Here is a 27711-nt window from a genome sequence, read left to right on the forward strand (position 1 = left end):
TTTTCAGAGGTTGTTTTTGTTTCATTTTGTTTTTTAAGCAGTGCCTATGAGACAGCAAAGTGACCTTGTATTTGGGTTCCAGAGCCATGCTGGCTTCCAGTCTTGTACTATATTAGTAACTATTCCTTGGGAAAATCCTATAATCATTGCAGGTCTTTTTTTAAGGATATGTAAAATGATAAAGTCAGTCTATTCTGTACCGTATATGATTTCTCTCAACTCTTAATTTCAAAGCACCCTTTTATTTGGAGAATAGTTGACATTTTAAAAGTATAGAGAAGCTTGGGGATGTTTTATCACTGCTTTTAGAGGGTAATGTTAGTCACTTTTGGTTAATTTGAAAGCCTTGGAAGCCTTGGTTAGGAACTGAAATTCCCATAGTAGCATTCATATAGAAAATATGCTCTGTTTAATTAGGCTGTCTTCAGAAACATATTGTGGCATAATGGAAAGTAATATTTAGAATTTTGGGTTATCTTATTTTCCCAAGCTCCTCAGTTTATTTTCTTTCTTCATATATACATAATCCATAAAATAGTCATTGGGAGGGAAACTGATGTCCAAATTTGATTTCTAAAATATATAATATATAGTGGTTGGATTTTTAAAGAATGGTAAAATTAATCCCAGGTCTCCTGCATTGCAGGTGGATTCTTTACTATCTGAGTCACCACGGAAGCCCATGAATACTAGAGTGGGTTGACTTTGGCTTAGTGGTAAAGAATCCACCTGTCAATGCAGGAGGTATGGATTCAAGCCCTGGGTCAGGAAGATCCCCTGGAGGAGGAAATGGCAACCCACTCCAGTATTCTTGCCTGGAAAATCCTATGGACAGAGGAGCCTTGTGGGCTACAGTCCATGGGGTCACAAGAGTTGGTTAGGACTTAGTGACTAAACCACCACCACTCCCCAGTAGAATATGAGCTCTAGAAAAGCAGCTCAGAAGATGACTGGCAAGATTTAGGGAGGCAGAATGTGGCAAATCCTTGGGACATTAGTTTCACTGTGTTGGAGTACGGGCTCTGCAGCAGCAAACATTTGATCATCCTGCCTCTTTCTTTGGCCAACCTTGAGAACTTGGGCTGCAGCATAACTTCTGCTTCAGCACTGCAACACCTGTAGCATATCAAAACAGTTCAGCTTATTTTATTTTGATTGATGGATTGATTTTGGGGGGGGGGTAGAAAAATGGCTGAGTAATAGTCCAGTTGCAATTAATATGTTTGGTAGATCTTTGACAGTGAACTCTAGGCATTAGCCAATGACTTACTCATTGTGTGTTTGTGTGAAGAAGGGAAAAACACAATCCAAATAATGTTTAATTCCTTGGGGATTTGACTCATAACGTCCTCATCCCTTTTCCTCAATTGTGATAAATTTTCAAAGCATTTTCTTCTTGTTAAACTAAGGAGGATATACAATTTTTTTCACTTTGGTTTTACTTGTACTTATTCATTGTTCCCTTGACTAAATACTTGCGTAATTAAAATGAGTCCCATGTGTGTTAATGAGTAAACAGTTAAGTCAAAGACCTTGGCCAGCATAATAGACATCATCTAAATTTTCTTTTTCTGGTTTAGCAAAGGAAAGTGTTAAGTTTGAATTTTGTTGAACATGACTTTTTTTTTTTTTTTCTCCTTTTGTTCCCAGTCCTTTTTCTCCCCTCCTCCCATGCCCCAGATTCATTTTGGTTGTTACATTTATTATTTTGGGAGAAAGTTAAAATTGTATAAAACTCTTTCACTCTCCCTCTTCTTTTCTCCTCATCCAAACAAGTAGGTCTCCATTTATTTTCTTGTTTTGGGGTAATAACTTACCTTCACAAGAAAAGTCCTGAGTCATAGAATTGGTACTTTCACATACTACTGAATGGACAACCCTAAATTATAGTTTTAAAATATGTTTTTTTAAAAAATCTTTTTCTCCCTATTTTCAATACCTGTTAATTATCTATATCTGGATATATTTTAATCATGCTGCCAATCCCAATACATTAAAACTCAGCAGAGTAAATACCAGGCATGTGATACACATTTAATGTTTGTTTAATACATTTTTTTTTGTTACAAATCTTCTCTCCTGCTCCATATTTTTTAAAATTGGAGCCTTTCCTACACATGGGAAAAGTTTGCTAAATTGTGGCTGGCAGGGATGATAGATTAGGAAAGGGATGTGTAATTCAGGGTGGTACAGTGAATTTAGTCTTTTGTGTCAGAAAGATTTGTATTTGAATCTAGGCTTTGTGATTTCGTTTTTAAGCTCTGACCTGATAGAGGTTAACTCCTCTGAGTCTTTATTCCCGCATATGTTAGATTTGAATAATACTGTTGCAGATTGACTGTGATGAATACATGGGATTATTTGTAAAGTAGCTTTCTTAGATGTGTGTGTGTGTAGTTTATGGGTGTGTATGATCAAATATAAGTGTTTTTGAACTCATCTTTTCCTCCTTATCTCATCATTTGTCAAACTTGGCCTAAAGAATCTTTGTAACCTTCATTTTCTGTCTGCTGGCACATTCTTTGATCTAGATTGCATGTTCTCCCTTATGTGCCTTTTTGGTCCTGTTTGAGGTGAGTGAAAGATCGTAAAGAAACTGAGGCAGCCTGGAGTAGTTAGAGAATACCCTAAGATAGGGTCTTCCCAGGTGGTGCTAGTGGTAAGGAACCTGCCTCCCAGTGAAGGAGATGTAAAAGATGCATATTTGATCCCTGGATTGGAAAGATCCCCTGGGGAGGGCATGGCAACCCACTCCAGTATTCTTCCCTGGAGAATCCCATGAACAGAGGAGCCTAGTGGGCTACAGTCCATGGGGTTGCAGAGTTGGACACAACCGAAGCGTCTTCGCATGCACACACCCTAAGATAGCATATAAACGAAAACCTCTCTAACCAAGGTCTCTATTTAGCTTTTGTTATGAAATATAAAGCATCCCTGGTGGCTCAGACAGTAAAGTATCTGCCTGCATTGTGGGAGAACCAGGTTCGATCCCTGGATCGGGAAGATCCCCTGGAGAAGGAAATAGCAAACCACTCCAATACCCTTGCCTGGAAAATCCTGTGGTTGGAGTAACCTGGTAGGCTACAGTCCATGAAGTCGCAGAGAGTCGGACATGACTGAGCAACTTCACTTTTCACTTTTACTTTGACTTTATGAAATATAAAAGCTAGCTTTCAATTCTTGTTGACCTTGAAAATTAGCACCATACCCTCTGATTGTACCAAATTCTATCTCTCAAAGATTTCTCTTGCCTTGGGTTTATACCTTAACTGTTTGTGCTTCTCACTCTCCTTAATCTCTGGATACTCTGATTTACTTTATGGCTTCAATTATCATCTATATGTTGTTGATTGTCATATCAAAATTTCTAATCTTAAATTGCACTTTTGAGCTTTCAGAAGTTATAATGCTTCTGCTGCTAAATCACTTCAGTTGTGTCCAACTCTCTGCAACCCCATAGATGGAAGCCCACCAGGCTCCCCTGTTCCCGGGATTCTCCAGGCAAGAACACTGGAGTGGGTCACCATTTCCTTCTCCAATGCATGAAAGTGAAAAGTGAAAGTGAAGTCCTGCTCAGTCGTGTCTGACTCTTAGTGACCCCATGAACTGCAGCCTACCAGGCTCCTCCGTCCATGGGATTTTCCAGGCAAGAGTACTGGAGTGGGGTGCCATTGCCTTCTCCGAGAAGTTATAATAAGTTGACTTCTAATAAATCCATTTTTTTGGTACATATCTTTTTACTTTTTTTTTTTTTTAATTTTGAAATCTTTATTTCTTACATGCGTTCCCAAACATGAACCCCCCTCCCACCTCCCTCCCCGTAACATCTCTCTGGGTCATCCCCATGCACCAGCCCCAAGCATGCTGTATCCTGCGTCAGACATAGACTGGAGATTCGATTCTTACATGATAGTATACATGTTAGAATGCCATTCTCCCAAATCATCCCACCCTCTCCCTCTCCCTCTGAGTCCAAAAGTCCGTTATACACATCTGTGTCTTTTTTGCTGTCTTGCATACAGGGTCGTCATTGCCATCTTTCTAAATTCCATATATATGTGTTAGTATACTGTATTGGTGTTTTTCTTTCTGGCTTACTTCACTCTGTATAATCGACTCCAGTTTCATCCATCTCATCAGAACTGATTCAAATGAATTCTTTTTAACGGCTGAGTAATACTCCATTGTGTATATGTACCACAGCTTTCTTATCCATTCATCTGCTGATGGACATCTAGGTTGTTTCCATGTCCTGGCTATTAGAAGGGCAGTGGATTCAGATATCTAAAGCAACTTGATATCTTTCTCCCACAAAGAAAAACAAACTTGTTCTTCCTCTTTGTTTTGGTAAATAGTATCCTTGTTCAGTTAAGTCAGATCTTTGTGTTGATGTCCATTAGTCAAAGACCATCAGATATATGCTCACAGTAAACAAAATCAAGTTTGTTGATGCTTTCTGCAGCAAGAAAGCCGCACACCATAGGGAGCCGTGTGGTGACTCAGCATGACTTTGCTAAACAAACTTAGAGAATATGGGCTTTTGTTAGATAATTTTGGGGAGGATTCAGGTAATTGGAGAAGATTTGCTGTGGATTAGGTACTGTCAAGAAGGGAGGCTAAGGGACTTCCCTGGTGGTTCAGTGGTTGGGACTTTTCCTTCCAATGTGGGGGTGCGGGTTCAAGCCCTGGCTGGGGATCTGGGATCCCACATGCCTTGTGGCTAAAAAACCAAGGCATAAAATAGAAGCAGTATTTAACAAATTCAATACAGAGTTTAAAAAAAGATAAGAAGTGAGTCTACTTCTTTGATTGGATATCTTAATAAATCTTATCCCAGAAGTGAGATGACCAGGCTGAGGCTAAAACTATAATTGGTAAAGAAGCAGCAGTCCCTTGTGTTACCTAGAATTTTCTTTTTTAGTGGTTGTGCAGACCTTGCCTTTATCTGTATTCAGACAGACACAAATTGACTTGGTTTTGCCTCATTTCCATCGTGGTTTCAGAGAACCTTTTATCTGATGTTGGTGATCTGTGGATTCCATTTGTCAGAAAAGCGCCACAATCTAACATATGAGTGCTGGGCTACTTCTTAGCTATGAGAAGCTGTTTTCTCCTTTTTATTTGTTTGGAATAGATGTAGATGATGAGATAGCATATGGATAGCAGAAAGATGGATTAAGAGTATTTAGACAGGGTTTATGAGCAAAGAATTTACATGTGATTGGATATTTTATGTGTGAGAGGCAGTAGAGAAACTTATTCTGTTGGAAATATATCAGTAGAGCCTACTGTTAATGTTGAAGCAGAGATGTCTAGATGGTTTATTCTTTATTAGGGGAAGTGGGGTTGAGGGTGGGGTTATTAATCAATCATATATTAGGCTTTTTAAAAGGAAATGTTTTACATATTTACTATGTGCCAGACACTTAAGTGCTTAGGTGATCACACTTAAGTGATCTCTCTTAATCTCTTGGGTTGATTGGGTTAGAAAGGAAGGATGGCTATCCCTGGCATTTGAGAGTCAGAACCAAACTGGAGGTCTGAGTTGGGCCAGTGGTATTAAGTAATGTTAAAGAGTATGAGTTTCATCATAATAGGTTGGATTTGAATCCTGCCATCACCTCCCAATTAGTAGTGATAAGATTTTTCGAAAGTTTCCTAACCTCTTAGAATCTCTGTATTGTACAGATTTAAATGAGCACTAATAATAATATCATCTTCAGATGATTGGCTATAGTTGGCACTTAGTAAACACTGGGTATACAATAGCTGCTGTTACTGCGTTTCTCTTGTTGGCTGTGTGCCTTTGGACAAATCATAAAACTCATATCCTCAGTTCTGACATCATTTTACAGGGTTGGTATAGGGATCAAAAAGTGTACATGGAAGTACTTTAGAAAGAAAGCACTTATATACAGTAAAATAGATGTTAATATATATTGTCTCTCAAGTGTTTGAATTTACTTGAAAAGTAAAGGACTGTGGTTGGGTTTTGATGTTTCTGGATCAAGTTATTTGGATCTTGAATGTTAGGATGAGAAATTTCAGTTTGATGCTGTGGACTTTAGAGATTCAACTATCAGACAGATTTCAGAGCAGGAGGATGAGATTAAGAAAACAGTGGCCTAGGAACTTGGAATTGGAAAGACAGAGCCTAAAGGTTCAAAGACCAGATCTAGGAAGCTAAATTTCAGGCTAAGTAGATAATGGTGCCCCAGATAGGTGAAATGATAGTAGAAGTGAAAAATCTGAGGTATTTCTAAAGAATTACAATTTAATTACAAGTTGAAATTATAATTAAGCTGAAGTTGAAGCTATAGATATAAAAACAACACAGGCTTCTTGAACTTTAAATTTGAAAATGGATTGGTCTCATCTATTCCAGTTGAGCTATTTCAAATCCTAAAAGATGATGCTGTGAAAGTGCTGCACTCAATATGCCAGCAAATTTGGAAAACTCAGCAGTGGCCACAGGACTGGAAGAGGTCAGTTTTCATTCCAATCCCAAAGAAAGGCAATGCCAAAGAAAGCTCAAACTACTGCACAATTGCACTCATCTCACACGCTAGTTAAGTAATGCTCAAAATTCTCCAAGCCAGGCTTCAGCAATATGTGAACCATGAACTTCCAGATTTTCAAGCTGGATTTAGAAAAGGCAGAGGAACCAGAGATCAAATTACCAAAATCCGTTGGATCATCGAAAAAACGAGAGTTTCAGAAAAACATCTATTTCTGCTTGATTGACTATGCCAAAGCCTTTGACTGTGTGGATCACAATAAACTGTGGACAATTCTGAAAGAGATGGGAATACCAGACCACCTGACCTGCCTCTTGAGAAATCTGTATGCAGGTCAGGAAGCAACAGTTAGAACTGGACATGGAACAACAGACTGGTTCCAAATAGGAAAAGCCGAGTACGTCAAGGCTGAATATTGTCACCCTGCTTATTTAACTTACATGCGGAGTACAGCATGAGAAATGCTGGGCTGGAAGAAGCACACGCTGGAATCAAGATTACCGGGAGAAATATCAATAACCTCAGATATACAGATGACACCACCCTTATGGCAGAAAGTGAAGAAGAACTAAAGAGCCTCTTGATGAAAGTGAAAGAGGAAAGTGAAAAAGTTGGCTTAAAGCTCAACATTCAGAAAACTAAGATCATGGCATATGGTCCCATCACTTCATGGGAAATAGATAGGGAAACAGTGGAAACAGTGTCAGACTATTTTTTTAGGCTCCAAAATCACTGCAGATGGTGACTGCAGCCATGAAATTAAAAGATGCTTACTCCTGGGAAGGAAAGTTATGACCAACCTAGACAGCTTATTAAAAAGCAGAGACATTACTTTGCCAACAAAGGTCTGTCTAGTCAAGGCTATTCCAGTAGTCATGTATGGATGTGAGAGTTGGATTATAAAAAAAGCTGAGCGCCGAAGAATTGATGCTTTTGAACTGTGGTGTTGAAGACTCTTGAGAGTCCCTTGGACTGCAAGGAGATCCAACTAGTCCATCCTAAGGGAGATCAGTCCTGGGTGTTCATTGGAAGGACTGATGTTGAAGCTGAAGCTCCAATACTTTGTCCACGTGATGTGAAGAGCTGACTCATTTGAAAGACCCTGATGCTGGGAAAGATTGAAGGCTGGAGGAAAAGGGGACAACAGCACATGAGATGGTTGGATGGCATCACCTACTCAATGGACATGAGTTTGGGCAAACTCCGGGACTTGGTAATGGGCAGGGAGGCCTGGCCTGCTGCAGTCCATGGGGTTGCAAAGAGTCCGACTGAACTGAACTGAGTTAGATGTAAGTAGTAAGTTTGAAGAAATAGCCTTAACGGCAATGTACAGAATTACTGGAGACTTTCGGTTTTAGGTATTTATTTGGCTTTCCCCATAATGTAGACTCAAATGTATACAGTGCGAAAAGAAAAGTGTTGATTTTAGGCTACAGGTCTCAGTGGAGCTGTAAAGAATTTGATTTTAAGTTAAAATAAGTATAAATGTGTTAGAAATGTTATGATTAAAATCTGTTTGCTGTAGTTAGGAGTGAAATTACTTGAAATGCTTCAAAAAATGATAGATGAATAGATATATGATAAATCAACAATAGAAAAATGTTAATTTTAAAATCTCGGTGGGCACAGAGAAGTTCACTGTAAAATTCTTTAATCTTTTGAATATTTTTGAAAGCTTTAATAATAAAATGTTGGAAGAAGAGTGGAGATATATACTGTTTGCTAAAGGCTAGTCTTTGTGTGCCCTGACTTAAGACTTTTATTTTCTCTGTAGGAACTTTCCGCTGTACCTTTTGCCAGACAGAGGTAGAAGAAGATGAATCAGCAATGCCTAAAAAAGATGCACGCACACTTTTGGCAAGGTTTAATGAACAAATTGAGCCTATTTATGCCTTGCTTCGAGAGACAGAGGATGTAAACTTGGCCTATGAAATACTTGAACCAGAACCTACAGAAATTCCAGCCCTGAAACAGAGGTGAGTATAGGCTCTGTACTCTTACCAAGAATACCTTTAAGCTCGCCGTTTTTTAAACTGCCTGTACTTTGGAGAACAGGTAAGTAATTTACTAGGAGACTAAAAACTATAAGATTAAGTGGATTCTAAGCTCTGTCACACTTGTTGTATTAACTTGTGCCTTTGATGAAATTTGTTTGTACTGAATGCAGAACAGTGTGGACCTTAGGAAAAAATCTTTCAATAGGTTTGATTTTAAGTATTCAATCAGCTTGGGCCTGCTGCAACTCTTCTAATTATTGGTTAGTCCCAAACTGGTTCTGCCTCTTGGGAAAATCTGAATTTTTGCCTAGTCAAGTTCTGAAGCCTGAAGTTCTTTAAGAAATACAGCAATCACTTTTTAAATTTGTATTTGAAGCATTCTAACCACACTTTTCTTGCCTTCCTTAGCTTTCAGTGCAACTTTCTTGAGAGTGAAGTATAAGTGGGTGTTACCTATGGGTTAATACTTCTTTCTATGGCTCTCTGTTTTTATCAGTGTATCCTAATGTTTGAATTGTAGAGGCAGCCTTCATTTTGTCATGCCGTAAAAAGCAGTTTATCTTCTTCTTTGAAAAGCATAAACAAGAATTGAGATCAGGGAGTGCTCTCCTATTATACCCTTTTTCTTTCTTCTTTCCAGTTTCAAGCTGATGGCTTAGAGTTTATATACATCTACTCCATTCCATAGAACCCAATAGTCCAAATTGTATGGATTTTGGGAGCACTCTTAGTATTCTATGTTCTCTGGTACAGATGTTGCTGAAAAGCCAGTTATGGGCAGTTCTGAGCAAATTGAATTTCATTTTGGTGGCTAAAAACAATCTAATTATATAGAAGGTTTTGTATCTATACAAATCAATGTGAATTTTCTTTCCTAGCATATGTGTCAGTTAGAATGCCTCTATCTGTAATAATAGAACACCAATTAGAAGTAGCTTGAACAGTAAGAAAAACATTCTAGCATAACCAAAAGTCCTTAGGTAGCACAGCTCAGAATTAATTTCACAGCTCAATTACATCTTCAAGGATCTAGATTTGTTCCATATTTACTCTGCTGAACTCAGCCTGTAGGTTGTCCTCTTGGGACCACCAGGGGAGCTAGCTAAGATAGCCATGTCTTTCTAGGTATCACATACAGATGAAAATGTTCACGTGCAGAAAATGGGACCATCCCTTCGTTGTGTCCTGTTTTAAGATGGAAGAAAGCTTTCTCAGAGGGCCACCTTCATCCTGCTGTATCCACCAATGTCGCACTGGCCAGAATTGCTTATTTGCTTATTTCTAAGCCAGCATCTCACAAAGAAAATGAGATCACATGATTGATGCTTAGACTGGTTAAGGTTTACCTCCTAGGACTAAGTAAGGTCCCAGAGTCCTTTGAAGCAAATAGCCATCAGTACTTGAATAAAATCGATAAACAAAGGAGAGGAGCCATAATTGATAGGCAGCCAGCATCATCCACATTACAGATAGCCTTTTCTTACTGGTTGTTGGTCTCTTATCAAGAATTTATTTGTTATATCTTTTTCTGTGCATTTAAATAATACTGCAACCCTGTCAGAATAGCCTGTGAGGGAAATTTGTTTTACAAAAATACATACATTTTAAGTGTATGGGTTATTTTATATTGAAGTGTTTTAGACATTTTCTCTGATTGCTTTCTGTACAGTGTATAATATTAATACTGTTTGTGAATTATACTTGTGTTTCCTCCTCTAAATATAGTTTATCTGGTTTATTAAGATCCTTCCCCACTGTAATAATGTTCATTCACCACCACCATTGGCATTCTACCTCTATTGTTCCACACTTACCACAGTCCACCTCCCATTCCAGGACCTTTACTTAGGTATCCCTCTGTCCATGCTGGCGATAAGTCTGAGCAACGAGAGAAGCCTAACAGCAGCTCAGTATATCAGATCACCTGCTCCTCGTTAGGAGTGATGGAAATACTAATCAAAAAAGAGGCCACTCAACAGCTTGGTCAGTAAGAAGAAAGGGGGAAATGAAGGCAGGCAAGAAAGATAGAATGGGGTACTTGGACTTCCAGCCAGAACAAAATACAATTGCTTCTACATAGTTAGGAGCAAGACTGTTAAGAGCTAGGTTAGAAGGTGTTACTCTGGCTAAGGTGGCCTCACCAGCATTTGACAAGCTCCACTGCTTGTATCCAACATCCTGGAAGTCGTGTTTATTTAAGTTTTCTGTACTGTAGGCTTTATTTCAGAGCACAACAGTTTTGTAGTAGCCACCCTGCCCCAGCGCAAGAAAAGGAAAACATCAATAGAGTGGTGTGGGAGTACACAGACAATAGTAATGCATTATTTTGTTTAAAAAATTGGTGGCATGATTGTTCGTTTGGCTCCTGTAACCAATTAATTCTAGTTAATCCCTAGAACAGGAACCAGAGGCTGCCTCTGCAAAACTGCCAGTAGATTTAACCCAAGAACTACTGATGAACAGTTCCAGCCTTTCAGCAAGTCGACCCACTGGTGATATTTAGTTTTTCTGTCCTTCCTAAATGGAATTCCTTGCCAGTAACCTCTCCTTTTCCATCATATCTTACTTAACACTCAAGTTAAAAATCTTTAAAAATTTAGTTTTGAAATAATATTCTTCCCTCATCCCTGAGTAAGAGTTATATCTTTTAAAAATTCTACAATTGTTTAAGTAATGTAAAAGGATTCAAAACTAAATTGTCACTTTGGTCATCTTTAAGTGAAATGTGTACATTCTCTCCATAGGAGAAATTTAAGCATGCAGAAGAAGTAAAGTCTGTTTTCTCTCACCCGGATTTTCTTTAGTGTCACATCTGCTGATGATTTGACTGTATATTTGGTGAAGATATAAATAAAATCTGTGTAGTCAATTCTCCATGCTTAAAAATATCTTTTAAAAAATTCTTCCAAATTTAATAATTTAACTTGTGGCCAAATCTTTTCTGCCTCAAACCAAAATAAAACCAATCTTGAGTTTCTGTAATGGAGTAATGAAAACAAAAGACCTTTAAAAAGTAGTCTTATATTCACATTTATTTGAATTGTCCTACCGAAAGTACTGAACACTTACTAACCTTCAGAAGATAGTCTTCAGAGTTAATGCTAAAGATACAGCGTAGATGACAACTATGTGTTCAAGCTGATATGGAGAAATAGTAGCTTCAGAAAGACTGAGTGGATCATTTAAGATTCTGGGTGAAGGAGCAACAGGACAGGATGGAGTTAGCCAAGTCAGAACTAGAGAAACATTGAGTGGGTGGAAAGAGACAGAAAAGGCATCTGGCTAACTCAGGGAGATGCATGTGGGCACAGACAGGCTCAGCACAACAAGGTAAGACTATTAGCTGAAGATAGAAGAGACATTAAAAGGAGTTAAGGAGACAACTGGGTGAGAGAGGAGAGACTCAGAATGTAGAGTAAGCACAGAAACATGAAAACACAGATCAGGCTAAGAGAGAAGGGAAGACTGAATGCTTGAGAGAGACCGGCTTTTAAAAAGATGGCTTACATCAGACTAAGTAGAGTCATATTATAGTGAAAGCAACAATACAACCTTTTAGAAGACAACATGGAAGAGAGAAAAGGAATGAAGAAGAACAGATATGGATTAAATTGAGATCGACATTGTAAATAATGCAAAAAGTAACATTAGAATGAATGCAGAAAGGAATAAAAGCTAGAAGGAAACCAGTTATTTGCAACTGTAACATAAGACTTTAAACTATAGCAAGACAGGTAGATGGATTGGGTACAGAGACATGCCTCGTAGGCCTAAACTCAGAGTGAGTGAGAAGATAACTAATAAGTTTGTGGGAAAGAATGATGTACAAAGCAGCCCTGGTACAGCTAAGGGCAGTAGTTAGAAGGCATGGATTAAGTGACCAGATCAGCATGGTTTGAACAGCTAGAGAGGGTACATTTATTATTCTTTTTCTTTTGAGGGAAAAAGTGGCAGTGGGTCTGTAGATATCCAGAGGCAAGGAGGTATGAGATGAAACCAGGATTACCTCCAGAGAAACATAGTGTTCTCAGGAAGAGGTGTAATGAGCCAGTCAGATACACGGACCACAGTATATATCAGTTGCTCAGTCATGTCCAACTCTTTGCAACCCCCATATATATCAGACAAGTCTTAATTAAACGTGAGACAAAAAAGTTAAGCAGATGTAAGTGGGCCCAGGAAGAAATGAGGAGCAATGGAGTAAGCAGACAGGAAGGAGGATCAAAGAGAAGGAAAAATAGTGAGTGGCATCTGAGAGAAGTGGTACAGAACTTAAAGACAAATGAAGTATTGCTTAGGCTCAGAACGAGAAAGGGTACTGCCCAGGAGACAGTTCAGGATCCATGGGAAAATTTTAGGGAAAAAATAGCAGAGAAGTTAGAGAAATGTGGAGCAAGGGAATCAGTAGACATGGAAAAGAACACAGCAGAAGGTATGGAGAAAGGTATAGGGCAGGTACTAAGTGAACAGGTAATTCATGAAACATGGAGATAATTTATGGACTAAAACAGAGTTGTCTAAACAGAAAGGGAGGGAGAGTCATGCATAGATGTTGATGCAGAAAGCATCAGTAGCAGGCAAAGAAAGGTAAGGTGTGAGCTTAGACACAGAAAATCAGGTATATTCAAAAGAGTTTGGAGCAGATTGAAAGTAAAACAAGCAGATGGAGCAGCAGAAAGACTAAAACTTAACAGAGATGAGGAAACATTAAGTGACTAGAGAAAAATAAGGAGTGATCTGGCCTGAAGCATGGGTCTTCCCTGGTGGCTCAGTGGTAAAGAATCTGCCTGCAGGAGACACAGGTTCGATCCCTGGTCCGGAAAGATCCCACATGCCACGGAGCAGCTAAGCCTGTGGGCCACAACTGTTGAGCCTGCGCACCCCAGCTACTGAGCCCACGTGCTGCAACTACTGAAGCCCTCAGGCCCTGAAGCCTGTGCTCCGCGACAAAATAAGCCACTGCAATGAGAAGCCCTTGCATTGCAATGAAGAGTAGTCCTTGCTCACTGCGACCAGAGAAAAGCCCATGCAGCAGTGAAGACCCACCACAGCCAAAAATAAATACATTATTTTTTTTTTTTTTAAATCATGGCTAGTAGAGGTAAAAAGCTAAACAAAATAGACTCAGAAACAGATTATGGTTGCCATGGAGTAGAAATAATGGTTGGAGCTGGATATGGAGAGTCAGTGTAGGTGCAGAAATGGAGAGATACAACTTGACAGAAAAGAGGCCAATCTCTGCATGAAGATTTGCCTTATTTGGTGAGTTGCAGAAGAACATTGATTCTGAGTTGAAGTCTGGCTTTGTAGAATATTTTTTTAGTTTCTCAGCACATGAAGTATTCAAGCAACTTCTGCAGCTCAATTCCAGAAAAATAAACGACCCAATCAAAAAATGGGCCAAAGAACTAAATAGACATTTCTCCAAAGAAGACATACGGATGGCTAACAAACACATGAAAAGATGCTCAACATCACTCATTATTAGAGAAATGCAAATCAAAACCACAATGAGGTACCACTTCACACCAGTCAGAATGGCTGCGATCCAAAAATCTGCAAGCAATAAATGCTGGAGAGGGTGTGGAGAAAAGGGAACCCTCCTACACTGTTGGTGGGAATGCAAACTAGTACAGCCACTATGGAGAACGGTGTGGAGATTCCTTAAAAAATTGCAAATAGAACTACCTTATGACCCAGCAATCCCACTGCTGGGCATACACACCGAGGAAACCAGAATTGAAAGAGACACATGTACCCCAATGTTCATTGCAGCACTGTTTATAATAGCCAGGACATGGAAACAACCTAGATGTCCATCAGCAGATGAATGGATAAGCAAGCTGTGGTACATATACACAATGGAGTATTACTCAGCCGTTAAAAAGAATTCATTTGAATCAGTTCTGATGAGATGGATGAAACTGGAGCCGATTATACAGAGTGAAGTAAGCCAGAAAGAAAAACACCAATACAGTATACTAACACATATATATGGAATTTAGGAAGATGGCAATGACGACCCTGTATGCAAGACAGGGAAAGAGACACAGATGTGTATAACGGACTTTTGGACTCAGAGGGAGAGGGAGAGGGTGTGATGATTTGGGAGAATGACATTCTAACATGTATACTATCATGTGAATTGAATCGCCAGTCTATGTCTGACGCAGGATGCAGCATGCTTGGGGCTGGTGCATGGGGATGACCCAGACAGTTGTTATGGGGAGGGAGGTGGGAGGGGGGTTCATGTTTGGGAATGCATGTAAGAATTAAAGATTTTAAAATTTAAAAAATAAAAAACTAAAATTAAAAAAAATAAAAAATTTTAAAAAAAAAATAAAAAAAATAAAAAAGAACATAAGCCAAAAAAAAAAAAAAAAAGAAAGACAGGGAAAAGCCTATAGAACTACTTTGAATTTTTCTGCATTCAGCTGAAAAGATGCTTTTAAAAATATAACATGTGTTTTGTTTTAAAACAAAATTCTCATCAAAGATTTTACTGGCAGAGAGTTTTGCCAAACTAGTGTCTTTAAGTGGTCTATGTCACTATATCTTTCTCTCTTCTCACTAAGTATATTTATTGAAACATCTTAATCTATCCAACCTCAAGCATTTGTACACACCAGAGGATTCAGAGTTTAAGGAACTTAAATATAAATATAATGTGTTCTTCTAACCAATGTAAGCTTCACCCAGAGGTATAAGAGCAAATTCTCAGAATTATTAAAGCATGTGTACATGATCACATTTATATGTAATGCTTCAGTAACCACTTCCCCAGCTGCCCTTCTTTTCCTGCACTAAGCCTTCAAGTTTTCTTCTTTCTTTCCTCCTCTGATCTTTTTATGTAGCAAGGACCGTGCAGCATCTGCTGCTGGAGCTGCTGGCCTGGCAGGTGGGCACCACCGGGAAGCGTGGACCACCAAGGGTCCCTCCTATGAGGACTTATACACTCAGAATGTTGTCATTAACATGGATGACCAAGAAGATCTTCATCGAGCCTCACTGGAGGGGAAATCTGCCAAAGAGAGACCTATTTGGTTAAGAGAGAGCACTGTCCAAGGAGCATATAGTTCTGAAGAGATGAAAGAAGGTAAGAGTAGAAGTTAGTAAGATGAATATGTCTTGAGTTCAGTAGAAAATAAACTTGACTTGGTAAGAAATTTTGCCTGGGCAATTCTTAGTTTTATTGAAAACCATTCCCCATCTGTTTATAAAACATATAGCAGAAAGTAAGTTGAGCAATAAGCAGTAAAACCAACCAGTATTCTTGTATTATCCTTTAACTTAATTGAAATACCAGAGACTTTTTAAATCCCTGTTTTTAGATTTGAGAAATTATCATTGTTTTGTCTTAATTTCTTGCAAAAGTACTCTTGTATGCAAAGTGGCCAAATTCATCTCTTCTTTAATCTTCTGTTGCCTTTTTACATGCATTTTTATTTCTTTGAATTGGGAGCCTTAACTATATACTAGCCCAAACTTTTTATGTTGCCTCCTCATAAGTAAAAAGGAGTTGTGCTCCTTGAAATACATAAAAGATACCACATAAATAAAGAACAAGTATCTCACCATCCAAGAAGACTGACAGAACTTTATACCAGAAGGTTTTAGAAATCTCTGTGAGCCCTGAAGTGTTAACAATTGCATAATAATCAGAAGTTTGAGAGCTACACCATTTTACTTTATAAATTTTAGTCTCAAATTACTGGATTTAGAGACTTTGGATGATGATGGTTTAGGAGTAGGTAGGAAATGGGAGGCTAAAACTGGATAAATATTATTCAGAAACTGGGAAACAGGGGTGAAATAGGGAGTCTGTACCTCTAATCAGATTTCATTAGTATTATAACCTACCTGCCCCTACTCCTAGGTTATGTATCATTGCCAATGTATCACTGAGTCTGGTTCTTTAATGCTGAAGAATCATCAGTAACTAAAAACCACTTGTTCACTTTTTTCCTAACCGCTTTCTCCTTCGTAATTAGCAGTGCTTTTACTAAGAATGTATGCTAAGAATTGTAAGAGTAATGTGGAGTTGGGTAGTGATGGTAAAAGCAGGTAATGCCTCTAGTGTGATTCTCTTTCGTTTTTTAATTCCAACTGGAAAAAAATTTCCCTTGGTAGTCATACTTCAGTCTCCCTTCTTCCCATTGATTACCTTGGCTGTGATGTTTAGTTATTTTGATGCAAGTTATTTTAGATTACATCGTAGTTAGTCTGTCAACTATTTAATGGTTTGTTTTCCCCGGCTTGGCCTCTTGCCTATTCTTGAAGCAACAAGACTTTTTTTCTGTGAACTTAGTAACAAAATCGAAGGAAATAAAGCCATTATTAGCCAGTGTTATATACAATTAGGCTCATAAGTTTAACATTCAATGTTTATAATTCCTAGAATGGTGGAATTTAAATCATAAGGACTTTAAATAAGTCATCTAGCCTTGGTTCCCTTTTGTGAATATTTCCTTCTGTGTATAAAATAGTATATGCTGTTAGGTCTAAATTTGCTTTCATTAGGTTTTGTGATAGTTGAATAGACTCTATCCAGTGAACTGTAAAGTGATTCTTATTTGTCCTACACTTTATTTTCCTCACAGTTCAATTTACTTTAATATCTTTAAGAATTTCATAGACTTCAATCATGTCCTCATTACTTTAGTGATAATTCTAATTCTTTTCTACTCTCCTTACAAATCATTCTCTTCCCCCAAGTGATCTCCACCTACATTTTTTGTCTTATTTTAATTGTCTTTTTCTGGACTATCTCCAGTTGTAATATACTTTACTTGAGACCTAATGACCAGAATAATACATATTATTTATGAATGATTTATCATTAATAATTTGAGTTTTATTTCAAATATCCTTCAGATTTTACATGACTCTTATTGCTTTGGTTCTGGAAGCATATTAAGACAACTTTAGAATTATTTGCAGGAATTTTTTTTTAGATCCTCTCCTTCCCTTTATGTGGTAGCTTAGATCAGGTTTTTTAGTATATTTTAGATTATTTTTTGCTAGGCAGATTTTCTTATACTATGCCAGTACTAAAATAGATCTAGGGACTTACCTAGTGGCCAGGGTTAAGACTATGCAATCTCGGTGCAGGGGGCATGGGTTTGATCCCTGATTAGGGAACCAAGATCTCTCTTGCTGCACAGCAGAGCCAAAAAAAATTTTTAAACTAAAAAAAAATCCCCCAAACTCAGCAGGTTTGAAAAACAAGCTAGATCTGACACTCTTATGCCCACTTATTCAACCTTCAGCTCTTCCTATATTTTTTTGGTGTTAGTTTGGGCTTTAAGTACCCAGAATCGCTTAGCCTCATCAGCAAACTTGACAGTTTCCCAGTACACATCTTCTTCGTAATCTATAACTCTGTTAAATAAGACAGTTCCTAGAACTGCTTTTTCTGCTTCACCATTTAGAGATTTCATATATCCTTATTTTTTGTCTTCTGTCTATATAATAGACAATTCCTTTTTTGCCTAAGTCTCTCAGGAACCTTGTCAGAAATCTTTTAGACATGACTTCATTTAGTTTTGGCTTGCATACATTACTTGTCTTTTTTTCCCCTTGAAACACTACATTGGCAATAAGGACCCTAAGGAGGAGGGTCAGCCGCCGGCACTATTTTTAAATAAATGGTGAAGTGTGATTTTAGTTCTCACGTCTACATCCATGTTATAAAAAACTTGTTTTCTCTGATCTAAACTTTTTAACTTCTCAACTCCTGTTTCCTTTTCTCTTTCTTGTATGTTTCATCTTAGGAGTTCTATCTATACGTTGTAAAAATGTCCAAGATTACAACTAATTCATTCTCATGTGTTAGTGAGAAGATGCTTTCACTTTATCCATGGCCAGAATTGGGCATAGCAACCAACCCACCCCAGTATGCTTGCCTGGAGAATCCCACAGATAGAGGAGCCTGGTGGGCTACACTCCATAGGGTTTCACAGAGTCGGCCACAAGGAGTGAAGCAGCTTAGCTCACACGGGTCTTCTCTTGATAATGATAATGGATAACACTAAAAAGTGCCAGACCTTTGCAGATATTCACTTAATCACCCTGGTAATCCAGTGAGATAAATACTATTTTCCACCCTTTTTGTACTTCAGAAAACTGAGGCAGAAAAAGATGAAGTAGCTTGGCCAAAATAACACATCTAATAAATGTTAGGATTTGAATAAAGGAGTCAGGTTTCAATCAACATTTATATTTGGTATTATTTTCAGAATACAGGATGCAGGTATTTTTCTTAAATTCTTCATTTGTAATGTGTACACAAAATGATAGGAAGTGTGTGATGGGAGAAGTATCCTTTCTGATACTAGATTCCTAGATAAAGTTCAAAGTACACTTAATTTGCTTCAGGAGAATAAGCTGCCATTTATTTACTCATTCATCAAATATTTATTCAGTACCTAACAATCAGTAGGCACTATTCCGGGTGCATGGGATATATCACTGAGTAAAAAGAGTAAGTATCTATTGTGGAGAACTGACATTTGTGGAAAGTAGATGACAGACTAGACATGAAGTACTATGTTAGAAAATAAATGCTATATGGAAAAAATAGAGCATTAAGAATATAGAGGTAGGGGTGAATTGAAAGAATGTAAAATTTGAGTAAAGACATGCAAAGAGAAAGATGCAAGAGAGTATAGGTAGCTAGAGGAAAGATATCCCAGGCAAAGGAAATGGGCAGTGGAGAGGGCCTGAGGTAGGAGTGTGTGTATGGTGTGCACGGGGAATCCGATGGAGGCCACTGTGACTGGAGCAGAACAAGCAAGGGGTAAGAGAAGGGGTAAGTAGTGGGGCAGGAGGGGTTCAGATGATGTGGGACTTTATAGGTTATTGTAAGGCCTTTGGCTTTTGCCCCAAGCAGGATGAGGAGCTTTATTTTGATGTCCTGTTATGCCAGCTACAAACTTGGTCCTTCACAGACATTATTTCATGTTCTTAACCAGAGCCCTAGAAACCAAACACTTCTATCATCCCATCTTATAGAAAAAGGTACCGAAGTTTAGAGACTAAATAACTAGCCCAAAGTGTTACAGCTTGCATGTTGGATGAACCAGGGTTCAGATCCAAGCTATGTCTCTTAAAACCCATGTGCAGGGACTTCCCTGATGGTCCAGTGGTTAAGAATCCACCTTGCAATGTAGAGAACATGCATTCGACCCCTGGTTGGGAAACTAAGATCCCACATGCCACAGGGCAACTAACCCTGTGTGCCCAGTGAAGATCCCATTGTGCCCCAACTAAGACCCGATGCAGGCCAATCAATAAGTAGATATTAAAAAACAAAACAAATCAAAACAGACCCAGGTACAGTTGACCTTTGAACATAGGGATTAACCTAGGTATAACTTACATTCATAGTTCCTTCACGTCCATGGATTCAACCAACCATGGATCATATATTACTGTAGTATTTACTGTTAGAAAAAATAAGTAAATCCATGTATAAGTGGGCCTGCACAGTTCAAACCTACATTGTTCAAGGGTCAAGCTATACTTATGGTTTATGTTACTTAAGCTCTAGTTTGTGAGAAACATTTTGAATGTCTTTTGGACAGTAGCTCAAAAAAATGAAACCAGCGAAATCTGTGTTATCTTATCCTATATTTAAATATATTAAGCTTTTATATTTTATTAGCTGTAAAGGAGTGCCTTTTTTATTTAAGGATACTGACTCTCTGATTTTCTCTTTCCAGGCGGCATAGATATAGACTCATTTCAGGAGCATGAAGAAGGCCACGCAGGGCCAGATGATAATGAGGAGGTCATGCGAGCGTTGCTTATTCATGAGAAGAAGACCCCGTCTGCCCCTGCAGGTTCAGTGGGGGCGGCTGCTCCCATGACTGCTGCCAACGGCAGTGACTCTGAGAGTGAGACCAGCGAGTCAGATGATGACTCTCCACCCCGTGTGGCCACTGTGGCTGCACATCATGGGGAAGAGGATGAGGAAGATGATGAATTTGAGGAAGTAGCAGATGACCCCATTGTCATGGTGGCTGGCCGTCCGTTCTCCTATAGTGAAGTGAGCCAGAAGCCCGAGCTGGTGGCCCAGATGACACCAGAGGAAAAGGAAGCATACATAGCAATGGGACAGCGCATGTTTGAGGACCTCTTTGAGTGAGCTTTCCCTGCCTTTTCCTCCCTTCTCTAATGCTCGTTTCAAAAAGAGATTTCTTACCTTTGAAGAAATGTGTTTAATGGCTTTCTGCCCCTCTTGATGTAAAGCAACTGTTAATCTTGTGCAAACAATAATGGGAGAGAAAGTTTGATTATTCTATGCCAGAAACTTCCCCCACAAGGTAGGTTAGCTATACGCATTCCCTTTCCTATTACTACAGTAGTAATATTTTGCTATATTCCCTTATCTAATCTTTTTCCTTTCCTTTTTAAGACACATTTTTCTCCCTTCTGAAATGAGTGCGACAAGTCTATAAGGTAAATTCTTCCTGTCTGCCTGTAAGAAGCCCATTATGATAGGTTACAGTTTCACTGATCACATCCTTTTTATCTGTTCTGACCAAGCATTCCTAACAGCCCCTGATATTGCTGCCAACCAAGCACCTTCACAACAGGCAAGTCATTGATGTAGGAAAAAAAATCTTAAAGCTTCACATTGCCTCATGGTTGAAGATGGAGTCATTGTATAAGGGGAGATGAGAGTATGTGTGGAAGGAGGATGGTTATGCCTATATCTCATGATTAATATGTAAACCAAAATTGGTGTGTTTAGAACTGACTTGACTGACAGATGTTGTTTTGCTTACTGCCTTGTGGTTTGTATATTGGATAATAGAAAACAGAAAGTGTGTTTGGAAAGTCCTTAGGAATAAATTAGAGAAAAAAAACGTGGGCTTAAGATAAGGAGTCCACATAAAGTATTGAAGAGTCGAGAGCATTGGGAACAGTACCCTTTAAAATTGTCTGAATTTGTGCTGAGACTGGTACCCTTCTTTTTTCAGTTCTTCCACAGTGCTGTAAATTGTTTAAAGAGGTCATCGTAGCAGAAATCAGCATATAACAATTGATTGCTCCTTTGTTTTTTCTCTCAACCTTTTTGAAGGCCGCCTTTGTCTCTTTTGATTCTTGTCAAGCATGGTATTTTAGAGTCCATCCAGTATATTGTTGAGCATTGTAACCTCAAGGAAAATAGTTTATTTTTGGTTCTGATATGTAGCATGGAATTATTCCCAAAGGCAGAACTTTAAAGAACTTTCATACAAGGGTCTACAGTTGTATTTTTTATAATATTTTCCCTTGCATTGTCATTTTTAGGTATTTATCATTTTCTAGTACATGTGTGAAGTTAAGATAGATTTTAGAGCATCTGAGCCTTGTGTGAAGTAATGTTTTATTAACCTGGGTTGTATGAATGACTGAATATTGACAATAAATCTATTTTATACTGACTGAAATTTGTTAATTTCTAGCTCTGTAACATCTTGGAGCATAATTAAAATGAATACTTTTCCCAATGAAGAAAAGTGTTTCAGAAATTTTTCTCTTACTGGCATTGTTTCAAATAGTAGATGCAGTTGTATGTGATCTAAACTTTTTTCTTAAGTTGCCTTAAGAATGACATTAAGTATGTACCTTGTGCAAATAGGGCTATTCAACTTTGAAACGTTGTTTTCTAAACATTGATAGTTTAGAAAGAAGTTCAGTAGTAATCAGATGTTAAGTTTTGAAATGTAGTTCTAGGTGAACTGTCAGCTCTTCATTTCAGTGAATACTCGTTTCTTGTGGTTTTTTTCTTAATCTCACTTGCATGTTCCTTTTCCTAAAGCTACTGTTCTATTTTTCTTATCTGTTATCTATTCTTTCATCTCCCTCTTGGAGTCTGTGTTATAACCTATGACTGTGCTGAAATTGTTCAGTTGTTTTTTTTTAATGTCTTATTTCTTATTTTCATTATTTCTCAGTTTCTTTGGCTGCTCTTTGGCTGTTCAACCCGTCTTTTCCTTGAAACATTTTTTGTTTGGTATCCTAGCTATTACACTGGCCAGGTTTCTCCTTACTTTAGGAAGCCTCCATGCTTCCCTGGCCTCTTTACCTTGCCTCTGCACCATCTGTACTGACTCACAGTAACCATGGACACAAGTCTGTGTGGCAGATTTTCACTGAAGTCTTGTATTATAGTAGAGGGCAAGGCATGGTCAATGGGAGGGAGTCAGCATTGAATAGTCAAGGAATATGATACACATTCTTGTTCTTAAAGAGTGTCTTTTCCATTCTCACATGTTTCATCCCAAGTAGAGTGCTGTAATATTTCAGCTTCCTTTTTCCTTCTCATCATCACCTTTTTCTTCCCAAAGGCCTTGGAAAGTTATAAATGTATTAGAAAAAATAACAGTTCTATATTTTATTCCTGTTCCAAGTATGACCTTGAAAGATCCTATCATATTCCAAAGTGGTCTATCAGAATGTTTCCCTAACTAAGAAACCATTTTTCCACCCACTTTTACCCCCTCCCCCCACTTTGCCACTTTTTTCTCCTCTCACTGCACTAAATAAATATTCCTCATACACTTGACCAAAGTCAGGTGATGAGTAAACAACTTTGGCTGTAGGTAATCGATCCATAGCTTTATATCTGCCGGAAGATTGCTTCCAATCTATCTGCCCTTGTAGTTGAAGCCTTTTTCTCATTTAGATACAACTTTTTTTCCAGAACACCTTAAGGAGCATTAACTTTAAATGATTAAAAGAAAATATCCAATTTGGCATAGCCTGGAAGTCAGGAGACTAGGTTCGAGTCCCAGTTAACTAGACACTTGCAGTGTGACACTATTACCTGATGTCATCTTCCTGGGCTAGTTTCTCAGTTGTCACTAATGAGAGGATTACGGTAGGATCACCAATATTCCTTTCTGCTCTGATATTTTATGAAGGTAAGTGGTAGCTAACGCATTTTAAAGTGAGGCTGAATAATAATAATACAAAACAACGAGAAGAAGTCTTCTGATGTGCTACAGCACTTCAAGCCAGTTGAAGGATATTTTAATGGCAGGGCTGGTGTAGATAGCAGCTTTAGGATATAGAATGTAGAAGACCAGAGCATAAGCAATTACTAACTAGGTTTTTGTCTTCCGGTCCTGCCAAGGTACTTCATTTCTGACCTCAATAACTGAGGAGGAAATAATTGAATATTTCATAACTCTTTTTGGTGTCATTTTGAGATGATTAGACAGTGAATGGGAATGAGATTGGGAAGAGCAGTTCCTCTTCTTTCTACCAGTTGGCTGTTTGGCTAGATTCCCAGCCATTACTACAATAGAAAAACTTTTATGTATAGTTTCTTGTTCTCCTTATTCCTGGGTTAAAAAAAAAAAGTAACTAGGAGATGACAATCAAAAAACAAATACGAAAATCTTTAGAATTTAGAAATTGGTATAATTCCATCTGCTATTTGTTCAGCATTTTGATTCCATGAAAGCTGTTTCACATTGTTATCTAGCAGAGCTATGCTGCTGCTGCTTAGTCGCTTCAGTCATGTCCAACTCTGTGTGATCCCATAGACGGCAGCCCACCAGGCTCCTTTGTCCCTGGGATTTTCCAGGCAAGAGTACTGGAGTGGGGTGCCATTGCCTTCTCCGAGAGCTATGCTACTGTCACTTAAAAATTTTTCTTTTTTAAATCTCCTGGGGAAATGAGGAAAATTTTCAGAAAGAAACTAGAACTATGACACTAAACTTACTGTCCCTTTCTATTGGCTTTTTATATTATAAAAGCAAAATAAACTGTAAATAAGAAAAGTACAGGTATTCTTAAAACATATAAAGCCGAATGGGTTGAAACGGGAAATGCCTTGAAACTTTGCTTCTTCCTTTGAAGAGCTAAAAGGAATGAACTAATTCTAGTGGGTCCTTAAGGAAAGGAACAAGCACCTTAACCTCTCTTCAGAAAGATCTTGCTGTCCTTCTGAGTACTAGAGGCTGCCATTCCTATTCCAGTTGCAAAGCAAATAGGTCTCTAACATGACCCAGTTTCAGCAATCAACCCACATTTCCCATCACACGAAAGTACATTATCATTTTCCTGATGTAAATAAGTCTGAGAAATTTGTGTGGAAACAAAGGCTAGTGCCAGGTGCTAAAGTGCCTTTAATCACATTAAGGCATGTAGAATAGCTGTACAATTTGTTGTTGTTATATAAATATATTATTGGAAAATTCATCCAATAAGATATATATATCTCCATATCCTTTGTTGACAGTGTGTATCATCCCAGACCTTTTCTAGACCTTTCGAAACAACATACACTCATACCCACAAATACACTGCAATGCTTTTTAAGTGAATACAATCATATATACACTGCCCATACATACATTGCTATTTGTTTTTGAAATATCTTGAAGATCTTTCTATATCTGTATATTTAAATCTGATTCATTTTTAGAAATAAGGACTAGGTTGAATTGTATAATTATGTGGTGGTTTGTATAACAGTTCCCTTCTTGAATGGCATTTCGGTAGTGTCCAGTTTTTCACTACTAAAGTGCTATAATGAATTAGCCTTATATATCCTTATTCTATATTTCTATAGGATAGAACCATAAAAGAGAAGTAGCAAGTCAAAGGACATGTCCATCTTAAACTGTTCAGTTCAGTTCAGTCACTCAGTCGTGTCCGACTCTTTGTGACCCCATGAATCATAGCACGCCAGGCCTCCCTGTCCATCAGCAACTCTCGGAGTTTACCCAAACTCATGTCCATTGAGTCGGTGATGCCATCCAGCCATCTCATCCTGTGTCGTCCCCTTCTCCTCCTGCCCCCAATCCCTCCCAGAATCAGAGTCTTTTCCAGTGAGTCAAATCTTCTCATGAGGTGGCCAAAGTATTGGAGTTTCAGCTTCAGCATCATTCCTTCCAATGAACACCCAGGACTGATCTCCTTTAGAATGGACTGGTTGGGTCTCCTTGCAGTCCAAGGGACTCTCAAGAGTCTTCTCCAACACCACGGTTCAAAAGCATCAATTCTTTGGCGCTCAGCTTTCTTCACAGTCCAACTCTCACATCCATACATGACCACGGGAAAAACCATAGCCTTGACTGATGGACCTTTCTTGGCAAAGTAATGTCTCTGCTTTGGAATATGCTATCTAGGTTGGTCATAACTTTCCTTCCAAGGAGTAAGTGTCTTTTAATTTCATGGCTGCAGTTACCATCTGCAGTGATTTTGGAACCCCAAAAAATAGAGTCTGACACTGTTTCCACTGTTACCCCATCTATTTCCCATGAAGTGATGGGACCAGATGCCATGATCTTTGTTTTCTGAATGTTGAGCTTTAAGCCAACTTTTTCACTCTCCTCTCTCACTTTCATCAAGCGGCTTTTTAGTTTCTCTTCACTTTCTGCCATAAGGATGATGTCATCCAAATCACTTTTCAAAAAAACTGTTGGAGAATTTTAAGCAGGGAGACAATTTGTAGCATTGCTGTTGGTTTGGAATTGAAACCTGGAGATTATTAAGGTGATTTCAATAGTCTTAGTAATAGAGGGCTTCCCTCATAGCTCAGATAGTAAAGAATCTTCCTGCAATGCAAGAGACCCAGGTTCAATCCCTGAGTTGGGAAGATCCCCTGGAGAAAGGAATGGCAACCCACTCTAGTATTCTTGCCTGGAGAATTCTATGGACAGAGGACTACAGTCCTCTACAGTCCTTGGGGTCACAAAGAGTCATGACTAAGCGACTAAAACACACACACACACACAAGTCTATGGGGATGGAAAGAGGGGACAGGTTTAAGAAACTTTGGAGAGGTGGCATTAATGGACTTGGTGACTGTTTGAATATGGCACTACTCTGGATGAAGCTGTCTTCTGACTGAATGGTTGTTCCATTTATCAAGATTGGAAATACAGGAGGGAGAGCAGAGTTTATTCTTGTTTCAGCTCACATAAATGGCACCATCATTTCACCTACATCCTCACACCAAAGTCTAGTAGTTGGTCATCACATCCTGTTCATCAGCAAATCCTGTCAGACTCAAAATATAATCTAATTTATATAACCTAAGTTTGAAGGTAGAGCTGATAGGACTTGCTAATAAATTGAAAATATATTCTAAATCTCACCTCTTATACTTCCAACACTACCAGCCTACCCCAGGCCATATTAATACCTCCCCCTACCTGCACTTAAAACACTTCATTGACTGTTTCTTAGAATAACATCTAGACTAAACTCCTGACCCTTTTCTATAGGTCCTAAGAGATCTGGCCTCTGACTACTTTGATGAGCACATCTATTTTCCTGTTAACTACTGTCTAACAACATTGACATTCTCTGCTTTGCAAATATGCCAAGGTTTTTCCTGCCTTAGGTCTTTGCCCTAACTATATTCTCTGTGTAGAACTGTCTTCTCCATGCCTGTCACTTTTATTTCATTCTCAGCTTAAATGGCACTTTCTCAGAAAAGCCTTCTCTTCTCTTAAAGTAATCTCTTCTCCCATTCATGGTGATATTTTCCTACTTTATTTTCTTCATAACAATATTGCTGTATACAATGAACCTGTTTATTTTTTTATGTCTCTCAACTCCCCCCCCCCCACGCCCACAACCCCAAAAGACTAAGGACAGAATACTAGTTATGTGCAGTTAATTCTGGCACGTGACAGGCTCTCAACAAATGTTGAATAGATGAATGGACAGATGAATTGGCACTAGGAGAACATACTCTTTTTCTCCACCAAGGCATATCATTTTGTTCCTGCCTGAATTTTATTTGTATATGTATTTCTTAATCAATTAGTTATGTTTACCTGTGGTTCATGGTACCTAGGACTGTGTCCCCAGGGTAGCAGAATATAGCTTCTTCAGTGCAACCAATGAGACGCCTAGAAACTTTAGTTCTGAGGAGCCATTTGCTTCAGTGTTCGTGGAAAAGAGAACTTAGTATTTTGTCTAGGACCACCCTGTCAAATAAGGTAGCCAACTAGCCACTTGTGACAATTGAGTACTTGAACTGTATCTAGTCCAAATTGAAATGTGCTGTAAATATGAAACACATACCAAATTTTGAAGACTCAGTGTGGGATTAAAGAATGTAAAATACCTTATTAATAACTTTTATATTGATTATTTGTTGAAAAGATAGTACTGTAGATATGCTAGGTTAGAGGAAATATGCTATTAAAGCTAATTTAACCTGTTTCTTTTTATTTCTT

General features: G+C 38.4%; 1 protein-coding gene across 7 annotated transcripts in view; it reads left to right on the forward strand.

Annotated features, from left to right (window-relative positions):
- GTF2E1 (general transcription factor IIE subunit 1) overlaps positions 1–27711 on the forward strand; it is a 97896-nt gene that overhangs the window by 14219 nt on the left and 55966 nt on the right. For 4 of the 7 annotated variants that reach the window (XM_069554911.1, XM_069554920.1, XM_069554863.1 and 1 more), the window contains exons 3-5: positions 8293–8494; positions 15370–15611; positions 20239–22023. In XM_069554911.1, the coding sequence (XP_069411012.1) occupies positions 8293–8494; positions 15370–15611; positions 20239–20663 (869 nt within the window). In that variant the 3' untranslated portion in view covers positions 20664–22023. Of the gene's footprint in view, positions 1–8292; positions 8495–15369; positions 15612–20238; positions 22024–27711 lie in introns of those variants that run through there. The other 3 variants (XM_069554899.1, XM_069554874.1, XM_069554885.1) reach the window with 1 other exon arrangement.

This window comes from Ovis canadensis, chromosome 1, assembly GCF_042477335.2.
Source record: "Ovis canadensis isolate MfBH-ARS-UI-01 breed Bighorn chromosome 1, ARS-UI_OviCan_v2, whole genome shotgun sequence".
In the NCBI taxonomy this organism is placed as follows: Eukaryota; Metazoa; Chordata; class Mammalia; order Artiodactyla; family Bovidae; genus Ovis; species Ovis canadensis.